Raw genomic sequence first — 17420 nt, 5'->3', positions numbered from 1 at the left:
TTTGAATTAAGCGTTAACTGGAATAATGTTTCTTACTTGCCACATTTTTTCTTAATTTTGTGGGACAATAACAAGTCTGTTGTTATGTGTTGAAAACGTTATTGCCTATTTTACTTTATTTATTTTGCGCGTGAGAAAGAAGAAGGTACGATTGTAAACGTCCTGTTCCCGAGAATGTGGTTACTGCTTACCGTGCACTTCACGTACTATGTTAAACCTTCAAAGCATAACGTTTTATGAGTTTAAAAAGCCATCCCTTTGAGTAGTTATTTATTTCCCTCAAAAACAAGAGATTCCGCGTATTATTAGATTCGTATCTCCTCAAAAAAGAGAACTTTTTATCTTTTTTCAACATAAGTTTAAAGGAAAAGGGGTGTGCGAAACATACCATATTAAAAAACATAAAGCATGTTCAATCTATGCAAAGTGTGCAATTATTATTTGTAAGTCAGACCCTACTGAATAGCGTATAACAAAGGTACGACCAACGGTTGTGTTCAGTCTACTGTCTGGTATTTGGATGTATGGGGCCCGCACTGCCTCACTCCTCGGGGGTAGTTCCGGTCGGGAGGGTCGTTGGCACCAGCTGCAGGCCACCCCTTACTAACACACGTGCACTGTGCAGTCGCCGTGTGCGCTTCACACGCATACGGCACACAAGAGCCTACACTGACTCACAACAACACTGAACACTCGCCACACTACTTGCACACGGCTATGACCTCTGTGTTGTGTGTGAATATGCAGCGTACAGCGAGGGTATCTACGTACCTTCACACGCCACGTGGGGATCACCTCGCTAGATATAATGCGATGAAACGTTCCCGCTTTCCGTATCAGATGAATATATTTTTGCACGCTAAAGCGGGGGATTGCGCAGCTATTATTTTAAACTTTCGAATGTTCCGACGCGACCGAAAAATACGTTTCGCTGATTCTACGCCGATGAAAAACGTTTTTCATGTAGCGGGATAATGCTACAAATATCAGATTTTTTTGTAAATGGAGTGGCGATAAATTGTGTCTTTCTGTAAATATCAATGGCGTGGAAAAATAGGCAGCAATTTAATAAGTAGGAGCCAAATTTAACTAACTAACTAACTAACTAACCATCACGCCGTTTCCCCGCAGGGGTAGGCAGAGAGGACGGACCGCCAAACAACTCGGTCTTGGCACACACTCCTTGCCTCATTCACATTCATACATCGTCTCATACATACTCTTCTATTATTCTGACTCTTGACATGGCCCGACTCGAGTATCTGATTCACTTGATCGTGCCATGTCTTCCTCGGGCGTCCCCGACTTCTGCTACCATTCACATTTGCATCATATATCCTCCTTACACTCCTATCTTCGCTCATTCGCTCTACATGCCCAAACCATCTAAGCGTCCCTTTCTTAATCTTACTCATTACGCTTACATCAGCCTTGCACTCTTTGCGGATCTCCACATTCCTCACACGATCAAACATGGTTTTACCACACATACGCCTCAGGGATCTCATTTCAACAGCATTTAATCTACTTTCATCCTTTCTTTGCCAGTTCCATGCCTCACTTCCATACATCAAGGTAGGTACCAGCACTCCGTTGTGGACTGCTAACTTCGCTTCTTTGGACAATTTTTTGTTAGCGCCTACGGCGTTTAGTCCTCCATTAACGGAATTACCTGCATTTACCCTTCTTTCAATATCTCTGTCAGCCTTCCCATCTCTCGTAAACATACTTCCTAAATACACAAACTCATCCACCTGCTCCAAGTATTCCCCATTCACAATTATATTGCACACTGTTTTCGTACTCTCTCTTTCAAACACCATTACTTTAGACTTACTTACATTCATCATTAACTTATTCTTCATGCATACTTCGTTCATCCTAGACACGAGAGACTGTAGATCATCTATACTATTAGCAATCAGCACCGCATCATCAGCATACAACAGGCAACATACTTTCAAATTATTCAAATTCGCGCCCAGTCCCACCTCTTTCAATTCTTGCATACAATTATCCATGTATAGATTGAATAACCACGGTGACATTACGCAGCCTTGTTTAACACCTTTGTGATATCAAACCACCCCGTAAAACCACCGTTTACCCTAACACATGCAACGCTTCCCTCATACAGAGACGCAATTTCCTGAGTCAGATTCGTATTCACTCCATACTTGGACAACACCTTCCATAGCTTTTTCCTGTCGACTCGGTCGTATGCTTTTTGTAAATCTACAAAGGCACAGAAAAGTTTCTGGTTTTTTGCCAGAAACTTCTCAGTGAGCATACGCAATGAGAAGATCTGGTCCATGCACCCCCTTCCACTCATAAAAGCACCTTGCACATCCCATATTTTATCCTTTGTTTCCTTTCTTACTCTTTCAATCAAAATTCTACCATACAGCTTGCCAACTGAACTAAGCAGGCTAATAGCCCTATGATTCCCACATTCCATACGTGACCCTTTACCTTTGTATAATGGCATGATCACAGCCCTTCTCCAATCTAAAGGCGTGTAACCTTCCTTTAAACATTGGTTAAAAAGATTGCACAACCATGTGAGAATTACACGGCTACCTCCTTTAAAATATTCAGCAGCAATATTGTCAAACCCAACAGCCTTACCATTCTTCATACATTTAATCGAGCTTTCTATCTCATCCATGCTAATTTCGGTAACATTCACTCCATCGTCATTCATATCTGATTCGCCGCTGGAATCACTGTCACTCACTTCGCTTTCGAAGACTTCCTCGAAATAATTCATCCATCTCTCTTTTATTTTTTCCTCATTCGTCAACATTTTTCCATCTTTTGATTTTATCACTTTCATGCTTCCGTTTTCTGGGCCACTCCGGGACCTTTTGACTTCTTTCCAAAACAACTTAATGTTTTCTTGGAAATGGTTTGTCATTTTCATTCCTTCTTCCTCTTCCAGGCGTTTCTTTCGTTCTTTCACTCCAACTCTTACTTTTTTCTTACATTCCTTATATACTTCTTTCGCTCGATACTTCTCTTCGCTGGAAGCACTGCCAGCCGCAATCAGACACAACCATGCTTTCTTCTTCTCTGAGACCAGTGCTTTAATCTCATCATCCCACCATGCATCACCTTTCTTCCTACCTTGCGTACTTATTCCACAAACCTCCCTAGCAGATTCACAAAGACACACTTTTATGTGGTTCCATGTTTCGTCTATGCTTAGACCATCCATTTCCTTCGCATTCAATCTTATCTCTGCACAATTCACATACTTACTTCTCACATTATCGTTTTGCAGTTTTTCTATTTTGACTCTTGTCGGAGTTGGTACCGTTTTCACTTTAGAGCGCCAACCGCGAAAGAGGTTTACTCTCGACACTACAAGAAAGTGGTCAGTTTCGACCTCAGCCCCTCTGAAAACTCTTGTGTCCTCGGTAACAGCTCTCAACCTAGAGTCAATTACTACAAAATCAATAATTGACCTCTCACTTCCTCTTTCCCACGTATATTGGTGGATACCTTTATGATCGAAGAAAGTATTCGACACAAACAGGTTCCACTCTAAACATACTTCAAGCATTCTGTTCCCGTTGTCATTCGTTCTTTTATCCCCAAACATACCTAAGACCGAATCAAATCCGTCACGTCTAATTCCCACCCACCCATTCAAATCGCCTGCCATTATAATCCTTTCGTTCATATTTTTTAGTCTCATTACAACATTCACACCAGTCCAAAAATCATCTTTCACTTCATCGCTTTCAGAATTAACAGGGGCGTAGCAAATAACAAGAAACACCCTTGTCAAACCGATTTTAAATCTGATCCACATTATTCTCGGACTTACACATTCATACTGCAACATACATTCAATCATTCTGGGAGACAGTAGCGCTGCAACACCTTGACAAGCCCTCTCCGTATCTGGTCTCCCAGACCAAATGACGAGCCTATCATTATGCTGCATTGTACCGCTACCTTTTCTCATACTCTCTGTTATACAAAGTACGTCCAAACATTTGCTCACCATAGTATCACACAGTTCGTTCATCTTTCTTTCCATTCCTCCTCTAATGTTCCATGTACCAATTCGACATTGATCACGTTCCGTCCTCCTCTTTGCGCCACCGAAGGGTTGGCGATGTGATGGATAGCGAACCTCATCGACATCTTTGTCGGCCATTCCCTTCCAAGTACTACTTAGACATCTTACTTATACAACTTATCATATCGTTACACACATAAAACAAATAATACATATTTATACGCTTAATATAACATTTAACTTAAACAAATAAACTACCACTAAAAATAGATATTTTATCACTGTATAATTGTTTTAAAACACTCCATGTAGACAGCAAACCAAAGAGCGCGGGTTCAGTCCGATTTCATCCTTCATTTCCGATGTCATCATTCCACGCGCGGAAGGGCACAAATAGGGCCAAATTTAAGCTTTTAGAATATAATGAATAAATTAGAATAATTATTAATTAATTTTGACACTAGCCCAGAGTCAATGGGACTATTGCATTCCAGTTTCTTCACCACCTAGGATTCTTGCTGCAGTCTCCATCTTGTATCTTCATGTCACCTGTTTCTGTTCTACATTTTACTTAACTAAATTTCCCTTTATTCAGTAATATTTATATTTTTTGTAATACCTGCATCAACTGTAAAGCGCCCCTGAGGTGATATCTCACAAAAGTGACACTTTACAAATTGCCCAATTATTATTATTATTATTCGAGGAATATCGCTTTACCGGAGGAGTGGGCATATGCATTAAATTATCACCAAGACGCGGAAAGCTGAGAAAAATTTTCAACATCAGGATTTGTTTCCCGATCCAATGGGTCTATGGCATCCCCAATCGGGGTACGTCGGGAGACTCAAAAGAGAGTGGCACAACAAAATATAAATTAAAGAATGCGCAGCAGGACAAAACTTTGCGGTTCTGTATTTCTTCTTCGCGTTCAAATCAATAAACGGTGTCAATTTTTATCCTTCGAAAGGACAGTTTCCAATAAATATTTAGTAGCCAAAACTGACAGTATTTTTTAAAGCGATATATTACTATCAAAATAATATATACCAAACATAAACCAAGAAAAACGCAGCAGCCGAAATTTTTATTTATTTTCCTCATCCCGAAATAAGACGTGTTGAATATTTTACTATATTCAATGCCTAACCAATAAAAATAAATAAATACAAATATATGTATATTTATATATATTTAAAGTGAAACCGCACAAGAGTCCCAATTGCTTCCAACTGTCTGGAGCCAGTAAGACTGGCACCCCCAATTGGGATATGAAGTGATGCTGAAGGTAGTGGGGAAGGAAAGGAGATGGGAAAGAGGAAGGTGGAGAAGTACTTGGCTAAGAAACGTTTAAATTCCGAGTGGTGGTCTTACACCAGGGCGATACTGAGTCTATCTTTCACTCTCGAACATGCCGCAAATACACTATATATTATTTTAAATGAGTTAATTTGTGAAATAACACAAATTAATCAAATAAAATTTACTTTCGCACGCCGGGATTTGAACCCGCGACCTCCATCTTAGTAGTCAAAAGCCTTATAGACGATGAAGTCTCAACATATTTGAGTATTTTTTAAAGAACATGGAGGTATCGGACGATTTACTAAAATTATTTTACTGATCAGAGCAGGATCTAAGTTCTTTACATTTGGTTTGAGAGTGACGATTCAAATTCCATTGCTACCCAAATATGTTCACATTTTCAAACATTTTTCTTACATTTTCAAAGAAATAATTTAGTCCGCTAAGTTTTCCTGGCAGCTGAATTGTTAGTTTTGTGAAACTGTCGCGGAGACCGGGCAACTGGCAACGGCTCCGCGGAACACAGATAGGAAACCGCTGGCTTAGAGGTATCGATTATAGGTGAAGTTGTTATTATGTATATTATTTAACTGCATAGACCATTTAAATGAAATGTCACGGTTTTTAGCGCGTTGAACTTTAAACAGTAATTAATACAATGTATGTTATTTTTCTTTACAAATAAATAATAACTACCTACTTATTGAAGGTTGGAAAGCTGGATTCATAATACATAAGATTAGGCGCATAAGGGAAAACACATCATTTCTACCTTGCACTCGCGAATGACATTTTATAGCATAACAATGCGAGAGTTTTATTCTCATTCTATCTTACGAACCTTGAAAATAATACGCTTCAAGAAAATAGATAAACCACGTTGATGCACCAAGCAATAGTAAAATATTTAATACGACTTTTTTCCACTTTTTTATAAACAGAAAAGAGTGTATGAGACGATATTTGAAGGTGAATGAATGAGGTGGAAAGGGGAGGTGCTTAGAAGATCAAAGACAAAAAATTACAATGGAAATATGTTTAAAACAGGATCTTTGATCTTCTGAGCACCTCTCATTTCCACCTCTCACCCCTCCCCTCAACCCCCCCCCCCCACACTACTTCCTTTTCTACCCACACCTGTCTCTATATACTTGACAATTTAGTTTTTAGTACATTAATTGTCCTGATGAAAAGAACATCGTTCTCAAAACATGTTGACTTTATATAAAAAAATAAAGATTATCGTGGTAAACACAAAGTGTTTTAATTATTTTATTAATAAAATTGTGCCACAAAGTGAATTTGCAAAATTTGAAGATATATAATTTTCTTGGGTACGCCTTACCTATTTATCTATTAGCAAAAGTCTTCCATTCTTTTTTGTTAAATTTTTATAAGATGTATTTATATTTACACATCAAAGACACGCAAAAGGAAATAAAATTACTTTAAACTTAATTTTAATTATATTCAAAATGTTTCTTGAGTTTTACTTAGTTGTTTTATATAATATACATTTTGCATATTATATCGTATTATGGTAGATATTTATAATATAATATTAATTAGAATGATATCTACGGTTGACATATTAACATAAAATATGTGTGTGGGGGGGGAAGGGGAGTTATGCATCCCCGATGGGGGGAACGCACTCCCCCCCAAGGCTGGGACCGGAACACGGAATTTAGTCGCTAGAGGTTATTGAACTACAACACGCACTAAAGTGTTTCCCCCAAACACGCGCTCACACAACCAGCCGTGTGTGCACTGTGTATACATATATAAGCATGCATCACACATACATACCTACACACGACACACGGGAAGATTCTAGATGGTAGCTGCGCCTCACATGACTGATACGAACGATTTACACGATACTTTTTTTCATACAAATTCCACGCAGGTCGTCATTCCACGCAGGAATTGGGTCTGGAATATAGCACTGGTTATATTTTTTTATAAGTTTGCGGGGCTATATTTGACAGCGGAGCTGTCTATAAATACTTCCACATGATCTATGATAGGTAATGTTAAATGTGTTGGCAATGGCAACAATATCTGCAAATCTGTATGAAATCGAAAGTATGAAAATAATTACCGATATGGTGTGCATACAGGGATCGGTATGTAAATACATATCGTGTAGCTAGCTTTAGATTACAGAATGAGAATAGAGGGAATAGTACCGTAAGTATTAGGTATTTTCTACGCCGGTGACAGTTTTATTGCTAGGAGCGTGCGCCCTGCTGCCAGGGGATCTATTCCTGAATCGAGGGCGCTCGTAATCGCCGTCGAAAGTACGTACGTTGGTCGTCGTTGCTATTCCCGAAATTGGTCGAAGGTACATACTTCGACGCCAAACGTCAAAAGTCATTCCACACAACAACTACTGGGTATAACCAGTAGAAACAGGGCAGCGAGTGGTAGGTTGTTGGCGTTTCTATGGAATTGGCTGTCAAAATCTAGTCTAGCTGTCAATTTTTGTTTTACCGCGCGGATTCCGCAAATGTAAAAGTGGGTGAAAATTTCCCACTTACTAAGTCTTTATCGGAGCTTACAAGCTCAATTAAGAGTTGCTTTTGGCAATTTGTAATATGTCCCTCAGCCATTTCTGTTTTGAATAACGAATAACTGTTGTCTGTTTGACAGTCACACCATAGAAATCCCAAAAACATCAGGAACATAGACGATATTCACAGGGGTGCCAATATAATCATCTCTTCTACCAACTTCGACCGTTCGACGCTCAAGAATACGTAAAATTGAAACATTCGAAAAAGTTAGTCGCGACGACTAGTAGTTTTTCACTCGAAGACGGCGCATACGAAAACGATTGATCGTTTAACTCCAAAATCGCAGGCCAGGACCATGAGAGGAGTTACGCCCATCGTGTTGTGTATCTGTCGCGTGGAAATACTACACTGGAGACGGACGCGACCAGGTACTCCGAAACTTAAAACAGAATATTAAAAACGTTTCTTAGAAAGCATATTATACTTGTCGACAGCGATAAATAATTCAAGTTCCCCAACTATGATATTAGTGAGCATCTACGAATAATTAACTTGTTTGAGAATTGATCTAAGAATTCGATTTTGACTAAGTTGCATTTTAATGTAAGTAATGAAAAGTTGCCTAAGTTGTTAAAAAAAGAGTATTCACTATCATTTGAAGTTGTCATTGACAGAATCCATATCTATATGCATAATAGACATATATACAGGTCTGGCTACACCAAAGTCGAAATAAAGGTACCTAATAGATAACTTAATAATAGAAAAGAATTTTTATCATCATCTGACCCCGCGTGTCGTGTGAAGCTGGTGGGGCGGTGTTACTGAGTTAGACGGGAAGGGAGATGCGGCAAGCCTCGGTCTAATCTCGCATAGTGCTCCGTCAAATGATGCGATACGTCTTCCTTCCTGCCGAGCGCTTACCACGACTGTTCGGAAGAAACGATGCTGTTATTTGTTCAGAGATTCTCAGTCCAATCCTACTACCTTTTCATATCTCGAGATCTCAACCACAGTTTTATAAACCCATCAATCCTTTGGGTAATTCTTTACCACCGGGACGCGCGAACGTGGCATTCGGAGCTTTAATGGACAAGTTACAGGAAGAAGATCGAGTAGAGGAGATGAAACCAATAAATAAAAGGTTTAAGGCGAAGCCATACATAGTCATTCAAAATCATGTGTTTTTGGTTTGAAAATTTGGTCGCCTAGAAATGTTTCAGATGCTTTAATTAAATACTGCGAGTAGAATACATCTTAGCCTTAAAAAAATGAGTATTTTTTAGATAAGTCTTTTTATAAGCCCAGAAAAAAATAATGTAAAGGCCTATGAAAACTGCTTTAAAGTTCAAAATCTCCTACTTACGAACCCATTTTCGGTTATGATTTTATTGTATAATGTGGCAAATCAAGTTATTTATAAAATGATCGAAAAAAAATGAAATATTTATGCCTGAACATCCACAAAATAAAATAGAAGGCACTTTTTGGCCATGTTTTTTTCTTGCAAAAATCAAAACAGGCGGATGGTGTTAAGCGGGAATTTAAACCTTATCGCCATCTACGTAAGGGTTGTTATTGATAGCGGCTCAATTTAAAATATTACACGACGTAGTGCATCGCCTTAATGATATTAAATTTTTTATTTTAAAAGTGAATCTTTTTGGTGGCGACAGTATGAAAATATCTTTAATAATACCCTAGGTACACGGGGAAAATAAGTGTTGTTAATTTATTAAAAATCTCTTCAAATTATTGGTAATCCGGTTAAAAACGGGATTGCGTTTTCTGATAAATTTTTAGTAAATTCCCAATAATATCGGAACTGTGTTCATGCACATGCCTTGATAATATACAATAACAAAATACGGAAATATTAGGATTTTTATGAACACGTGTTCCGACATCGTGATATCTATAAATCCCGAGAAAAACTATGTTCTATACAATAAATCCCGAGAAAAACTATGTTCTAAACTATGAAACAGCGTATCCGGTAGCCTAACATAAATACGTTTTTCCAACGACTTGCATGTTTTTTATTACTTTCGAGGTGTGAGAATGAGGGGTTTCCGAACTTCAAATATCTCAAACCATGGGGTCAACGAGCGTGACCAGACAAACATCGCCGGAAAGGACGCCATAAGACAAAAGAAAATTGGCTTCCGGTTTAAGTTTCCGCCACAAGCGCCGGCTTAAAGCTCTTCATCTGTATAAACATATTTAGTCTTACTTATAAAGATTCCCTAATACACCGGTGCAGCGCTCGTATAACTAACTATTTAGTGTTATATTATTAGATCTGTTTTGGTTAAGGCACACTGTGGGTTAATTTTAAGATACTACTAATTTTGTTATAGTAAAGCGCACATGAAGTGAAATGATATTAAACTGCACTATATAAATGCTATGTTATTATTATTATACGGTGAAGAGGCCCGTATACTGCTCGGGTTAAAATTTTTACTCTTAATAATATTCAAGCAAGATTTTTAAAACACGGTCCTTTTTGCATTTTTGCAAACTTCACGTTTCTTCAGATGACATTTGCGATGTCATTGACCATTGAGTGGTTTATTTATGTAATTTACCCGGTCTCCTTTGAATTGCTTCGAAATTTGGCCAATTTGATTATGCGTTCGTATTTGCTTTGGTAAATCGATTTAAAATATTCCTCTGATAGTGCGTATTAATGCTTTTTTACATTTTCTTTACATCGATATTTGTCAAATCAATCAGATTGTTAACAAAGCCCGCGATCTCCATCTTAATACGATAGTAATACGTGCCTAATCCTGGGGGTCGGGCGGTTCAAAAATCTTCCACTAATAATACTGTACTATTAAGACCGGTATACGCAGTACACATGCGCGGGATTATGCGTAAACTATTCTTATCCCTCCGTATTATCTATTATGAGTAAGACGGAATAAGTTCACAATTCTTGTAAATTAAGACGACAATAAATACGTAAGTGGTTAAATGCCAAATTTTTCAGTGTTAAAGCTAGGTATACATATAAACGATATGTAGATACTTATTTTATACAGTATGTTTTATCATTCATTTATACTATGTTTCGCGGACAAAGGAAAATAACAATATTCTAAAATTAACCACCGATAAATAGCGCTAAAGGGAAACACTTTCATATTACGGTATCTAAAATTCCGACGGGTGGATGGCCCAAGGTATAAAAATGTTTCAAAGTCTGGCAAAGGGTTGAAATTTAATTCAATTTTCTCGTTTTATAAGTGGTGTTCGGCAGTGTAAAGTTAAATTAGGCTAGATCAAATGGCAACCCTTAGAGATCGACAATCCCGACACTGCCAGGGCGGCAGGAGTACCGAAGGGTTGGCGGATATTTAAGGGTAGTACTTCATTTGAGGGTCGTCATCGTTCACTGAATACTGATGTGGGTAAACAATTTTTCAAATACATTATTTTTAATATGATTTGTGAAGTTAAAATAATATTTCTCGTACACACATATCAGTGAAAAATTGGTAAGGGTTAAAAAAGTATTGACAACTGGATGATATTATAAAACGCGTTTGCAGTTATTATTAAATACTAAATATATATAACAAAATTGACGAAATGACAGAAGGTACCTACAAAATATCATCTGAATATACAGCTGAATGTAATCCACAATGTAGACAAACATAAATCGGGTATATAATTTCTGTACAATGTTTCGATGGAATGCATGATAACCTAACGTACCTACATATTTCACGCCTCCTTTTTACTTTCTACGTGGGTACCAATTTGTAAATGGCATTTATTTTCTGTAAAAAAATACATATTAATTTAGCACTCATTAAAAGTAACTCGACATTGTCATCCATGAAACATGATGAAAAAAACTTGCATAGAAAAGAATCAGTGCGAATTAAGCAGGGAGTTCAAAATCACACTTCCCGATTGCCGATGCCAGTGAGAGATTCGGCCTCCCCCAGCTCTATGCAGCCTCCCACGCAAGGGGAAGGGGTAGTTTGTAGTTAGGACTTACCCAAAGGGCATTACATATTACACGGTACGGAGGTGATGTGTGTAATTAGGGTAGTGGGGTTAAAGAACCAAGCAACGATAACAATACAGTAATGCAATGAACCGTGAAGGCAACTGAATTAGCTCTAGTCATGGTGCAGTGCATCCTGTAAAACAAAACTGTAAAATAAAATTGCTAAGCAACGTTCCAATTATTATCCAAACATTTAGACAAAAGAAGTTTGTCTACGAAAATCATCCGAGCATACCGCAAGACATTTTTGAACTTCACCTATTTCAGCATTTGGTCTTGAATGCTGGGTCATGCAAAATATTGCGCAAAACAGAATTTTAAAAAGTTTTATCATATTCTTCTCCATTGATGTGTGCTGCTCGTTTTGTTCTAAGCCTGCAAATGTAACGCATAAAACAGCGAATATCTCCACTATAAGTATGTGTGATAGTTTACGACTATCGAATAAGACACGCCAATAATATTTTCAATTCGGTAGGGTTTTTTTTTAAATTATCTTCAAAAACTGTGTCAAGTTAATCTTATACATACGAATACATAGTAGCAGCGAGATTAAAACTAACAAGATACGTATTATTAATATTTAACAATCGATTAGTTGTATTTTACAAAAAAATAATTATATTTTGTAGAAGAGGTAATGAGACATATACATCGAATGAAATAATGTATAAAATAATTCCACAATATTGTACAAATAATACACATTAACATATTAATATACTTCAAGTCACCACTCGGTGCTTCATGGCGCCAACATCTTATCAAGTTTTTACAAGACAACAAATAAAATTATATTTACAAATTATACATACATGCGTGCGGTATTCCTGAGCGAAAGGTGTTTGATATATATATATTTTTTATTTCACATCGGGAACAACTTCTTTCTATCCATTCAAATAGAATAATTCTAAATTCGAATAATTTACAGAAGGACACGGCACTTCGCAACTTGCAATGCGCCTACTTTTACTATTATAAATGATTAACTATTACTGTGGAGATTGTGGTGAGGTAATTGTAATTACTGATACCTACATAAACTAAGGCAACAATATCACTTGCCAAATTACAACTTAAAAATAATTATCTATGGAAGTTAGCGGAATAGTCATTTATTTTATATACCACCGTTTATCATGGCACCCTGACAGCTAAACGTATGTATACTCCAAAATGGAATTATTATTAAATGCAGTGATGAAACGTAAACATTTCTTTAGAAATCTGTTATCATTCAAGTACGGGGCTATCTGAATGTAGAAAGCTAAACAAATATTCAGATCATAGCATCAGAACCACATAAATGACATCGATTTTACAATGCAACATTTCAAAGATTGCTTTGTATTGTTATCTAAACAGCGTTTTCAGGAGATTTTTTTGGTAAATATAAATAATAATATTGTAGCTTGTCAAGAATGAATAATTATTTTATCCAAGTTTATACTTGCGCATGAGAATGGAAATTTTCTCGTGAATCGTGTGGTGTTTGTGTTGATATGACACCAGTTTATTATTCATTCTGGAGGTCGCAAGGTCGTGTAAAACAAAATATTCAGCTGTGATACGCCGCGGCGAGCCCCACTCATTTGGCCTGCACTGCTCAATAGTACTTGGAACCAATACATGTGATGTATCGGCAGTGTTAAGTGTGACTATTGCAGCCAACTGGCAAACCATTATCGAATGTTTGACAAGGAGCTGTTGCAGGCCTATCAACATTGAGTGCACGGTTAAGAGCTATTGTAATATTTGACAACACTAGGAGAATATTCAATGTTTTATAGAGCAGACAATTATTGCGGCGCGCGGCGTGTCAGACAATTTGATTATATACAAATAATGCGAGACGAAATATATTTATCGAAGAAAGCAATCAGTTCGCGGCTTGACATAACAATTAAATTAAATGTTGCTTTGTTTTTAACCAAGTTATTATAAACACAAATGAAATATTAAGTTGGAAAACAAGAAAAAAAATAGGAAAAGAATTGGCAACATTATTATAACCTATTGCCATTTTTAACAGTACATATCTGTATCTGCATTAGGTAGAGACTTTTTAAATTGTTTTCGCTGGCATTATAAGGAAGTGCAAAGCATTCCATATCAATGGTAGCCAATCACAGCCCTAACTATTGGCATTCTTCTTTCTTATACACATTTATTTTATTGTTATAAATTATATACATTCAAAAAAGACGCATCATTTTCAAAATTTTTCAAATGTTACCATAAATTCGTTGCTATGATAACAGTATCGGTTGCCGAAAGGCCTATAAAAAAAAGACTACTTTTCTGATTTTCAAAAAACACAAAAACTGCGTACATAACCTATTGTCCATTACCTAAACCTGAGACTCTGAGACCTGACCGGACATCAGAAGGCGCGGGTTCAATTCCCGTCGGTGGCATTTATTATTACTCGGGAGATATTTATTTGTATGGATATTTCAAGCGACTAATTATTGCTTATAATAATTTATCATCATTTGTGATATGCATAAAAAACCTTGTCTTACAAACATTAGTTTATCGTTAAAAAATATCGTAAAAATAGTTCACCAACAAATGTAGATATAATGTCTCGACGCCATCAAGTGGGAAATTTAGCACTAAAAAGCCTTTCCTACAAAATAAAGTTGGTTGTTTACAGGTGAAAAAATATAATAAGTACTAGTACATATTGAATTATTTGGCGTGTTGGAAATAAGCCGACGTAGCTCAGTGGTCTCAGAGCACCTGACCGGACATCAGAAGGGGTACATTGATAATCTATCTTGTTACAATTAGTTACTGGAGTACTAGGATAATCAATTTTGCATTTGTAACTTTGAAATGTTTTTTCACTGGCGGCAATAGGGGATGTTTTTTGTAATATACATTGTACACCCAAAAGTCTCGAGTCGCCACTGGCGGCAATAGGGGATGTTTTTTGTGATATACATTGTACACCCAAAAGTCTCGAGTCGCCACTGGCGGCAATAGGGGATGTTTTTTGTGATATACATTGTACACCCAAAAGTCTCGAGTCGCCACTGGCGGCAATAGGGGATGTTTTTTGTGATATACATTGTACACCCAAAAGTCTCGAGTCGCCACTGGCGGCAATAGGGGATGTTTTTTGTGATATACATTGTACACCCAAAAGTCTCGAGTCGCCACTGGCGGCAATAGGGGATGTTTTTTGTGATATACATTGTACACCCAAAAGTCTCGAGTCGCCACTGGCGGCAATAGGGGATGTTTTTTGTGATATACATTGTACACCCAAAAGTCTCGAGTCGCCACTGGCGGCAATAGGGGATGTTTTTTCGGAATCTCATGTAGACACTGACCTTCCTCTTTATTTGAATCTCAGAATATAACTGTATATTTGCAGAAAAAACCCAAACCCTCTTCTTTACATTTTTATAATATATAAAAATTCAGCTTGATTATGTCTGTGCTAGCAAAACTCGAAAAGTAGTCGAACAATATCGCCTAAAATTTCAAAATATGTTTTTATTAGTGCCCGGAGTGTTGAAAAAGTCGGGGATCCGCGAGGAATAATACTTAACGCACTATTTCTGCACCGGAATGAAATGAATTAAAATCGATGCAATATAATTTTTAAAAGTTATATTATCGAAATATCAAGATATTTTTACACAGTTGCGTTGCGTTCGACAAAAAAATTGAACCGATAATGAAACCTTTTTGTTGCACAAAAAGAGGCAGGTATATGGGACCCTTCCTGTACGCACACAAGGTCCAATGGCTGGGACCCTTCATTTCAAAACAGGAGCAAAAATCTCTTCCAAAAATAGACAGGTGCGATGTGCGACGCTAGCGAGGAGATTAATCCCTAGAAGATGTTCCTAAAAGTTCATTGTTGTTATTTAGGTACAGCCGAATGGAATTTTCCCTCCAAAATTTTAAAATGATGTTTGGAATAACAAAATAATATTGGCACGCAGCGGCTGTTAGCTATTTCTCTACTTAAATACGGTAACATCTTTACACTTGTATATTGTTCAGATTCTTGACTTGATCCCCGCCCGATTAACTTGATCGTGCCAAACGCCCAGAGTTATTTATTTTGATTACGGACAAGCGGTAGATCGGTTGGGAATGGAAATATTTACATGTATTTATTTAATCAAGACAGATAAGATAATTCATTCCGCCGAATTATATTATTGTGTACACAGAAAAACAACTTTGCGCAATGTATCGTAACACTTCAAGGTAATACAGCCGTAAGATAAAGTTAATGTAATGTAATAATAAAACATGATGTAGGTTTGTTTGTAACGATGTTATTTAACGCGTGTGTTGGTTGGCGTTCTAAAGATAAGATGAATGAATTATTATAAATATTACAATAACATGCTTATAGCTTACCGCACGGTGTACAAGACGTGGCGCCCGGAGTATTCCCGGTAAACCCCGGGTAAATCCGGCGGATCGCGGGAACACTTCCCGACAACTTCCATTCAAACGAAGTAAAGTAAACAATCTTAACAAACACTAACAATGTTCACAACACGGAACCACAATACTCGGTACATAATACACATGAAATCATCTGAATGTTACACTTTTTACGCGCTATTTTAGTGTGGGGCCGCGTCATAACAGGATGCGTGTGCTGACTGCTGTGGCTGTGTCAGGGTGTATGTGCTCGCTAACTATACTATAGTACTCTCTACACTAGTAACTAGTAGAGACAGAGACAGAGGAGCACGGCGTGTGATTCTACAAGGTGATGTAAACACAGGCCATGCCGGTTGTGGTTGGCTGCTGCGCTGTGGCTGCTGTAGGCTGCTCTGGTCTACCTCCGCGTGGCCTGCTCCGTACGAGCACTCCTCACTCTCCACCGATTCAACTGCACACACCACTCACTGAACTTGTGTTGTTTTTGTTGTTAAACACTATCCCGGACGCTTGTGCTCCGGCTGACTGCTATAGCGGCAACGGGCCGAGAACCACAACAATGGCCGCCGCGGGGAGGGCCGCACGCACCGCGCAGGCGGGCGACAGAATACTTCTAGTATAACAAACACTTCCCGCCAATATCACGGGAGAGGCGCAGAATGTCGCCTGGCGTCGGACCTAAACACGACCGAATTCATCAAACAAACCGTGAGAAGCGAATTATTCGCAGGGGCGCACAAGGTAAACATGTTAATACACACGGACGTCCAATTGACGAAATCGAACGAAAATTTTGACGTGAACACATCCTCACTGCTCGCTCGTCGAGCGTAAACTGCGGGAGGGGCGGGGACCCCGCCCCGTCTCTACCCGCACCGCCCCACTCCAAGCCAAAGGCCCACGCTACTACAGTCTCGTAAATTTAGGAGACGTAAACGAGAAACTACGTACTACGCGCGCGCTCGAAAAGGGCAACTCAACCGCCGTACCACAACAATACAAAAATAATTTGTGCAATTTAAAAATTATATTTAATCTTTTAACTGAATTTCATCGTATATGGATATCGGCATCGTATATATAGCCGCATTAAATAATTGTATGATTTTTT

The 17420-nt window shown here is 38.0% G+C and overlaps 1 protein-coding gene across 2 annotated transcripts in view; it reads right to left on the bottom strand.

The window, feature by feature from the left end:
* Positions 1–17182, bottom strand: part of LOC149425283 (insulin-like receptor) — a 281616-nt gene extending 264434 nt beyond the window's left edge. The window contains exon 1 of one of the 2 annotated variants that reach the window (XM_089650360.1): positions 16277–17182. In XM_089650360.1, coding sequence (XP_089506486.1) covers positions 16277–16368 — 92 coding nt within the window. In that variant the 5' untranslated portion in view covers positions 16369–17182. The remainder of the gene's footprint in view (positions 1–16276) is intronic. The other variant, XM_089650355.1, reaches the window with a different exon arrangement.
* Between the last annotated feature and the right edge of the window lie 238 nt (positions 17183–17420).

Source organism: Hesperophylax consimilis, chromosome 3 (genome assembly GCF_061612785.1).
Source record: "Hesperophylax consimilis isolate HC1 chromosome 3, BYU_Hcon_1.0, whole genome shotgun sequence".
Taxonomy (NCBI): Eukaryota; Metazoa; Arthropoda; class Insecta; order Trichoptera; family Limnephilidae; genus Hesperophylax; species Hesperophylax consimilis.
This window is presented reverse-complemented; position numbering and strand designations above follow the sequence as displayed.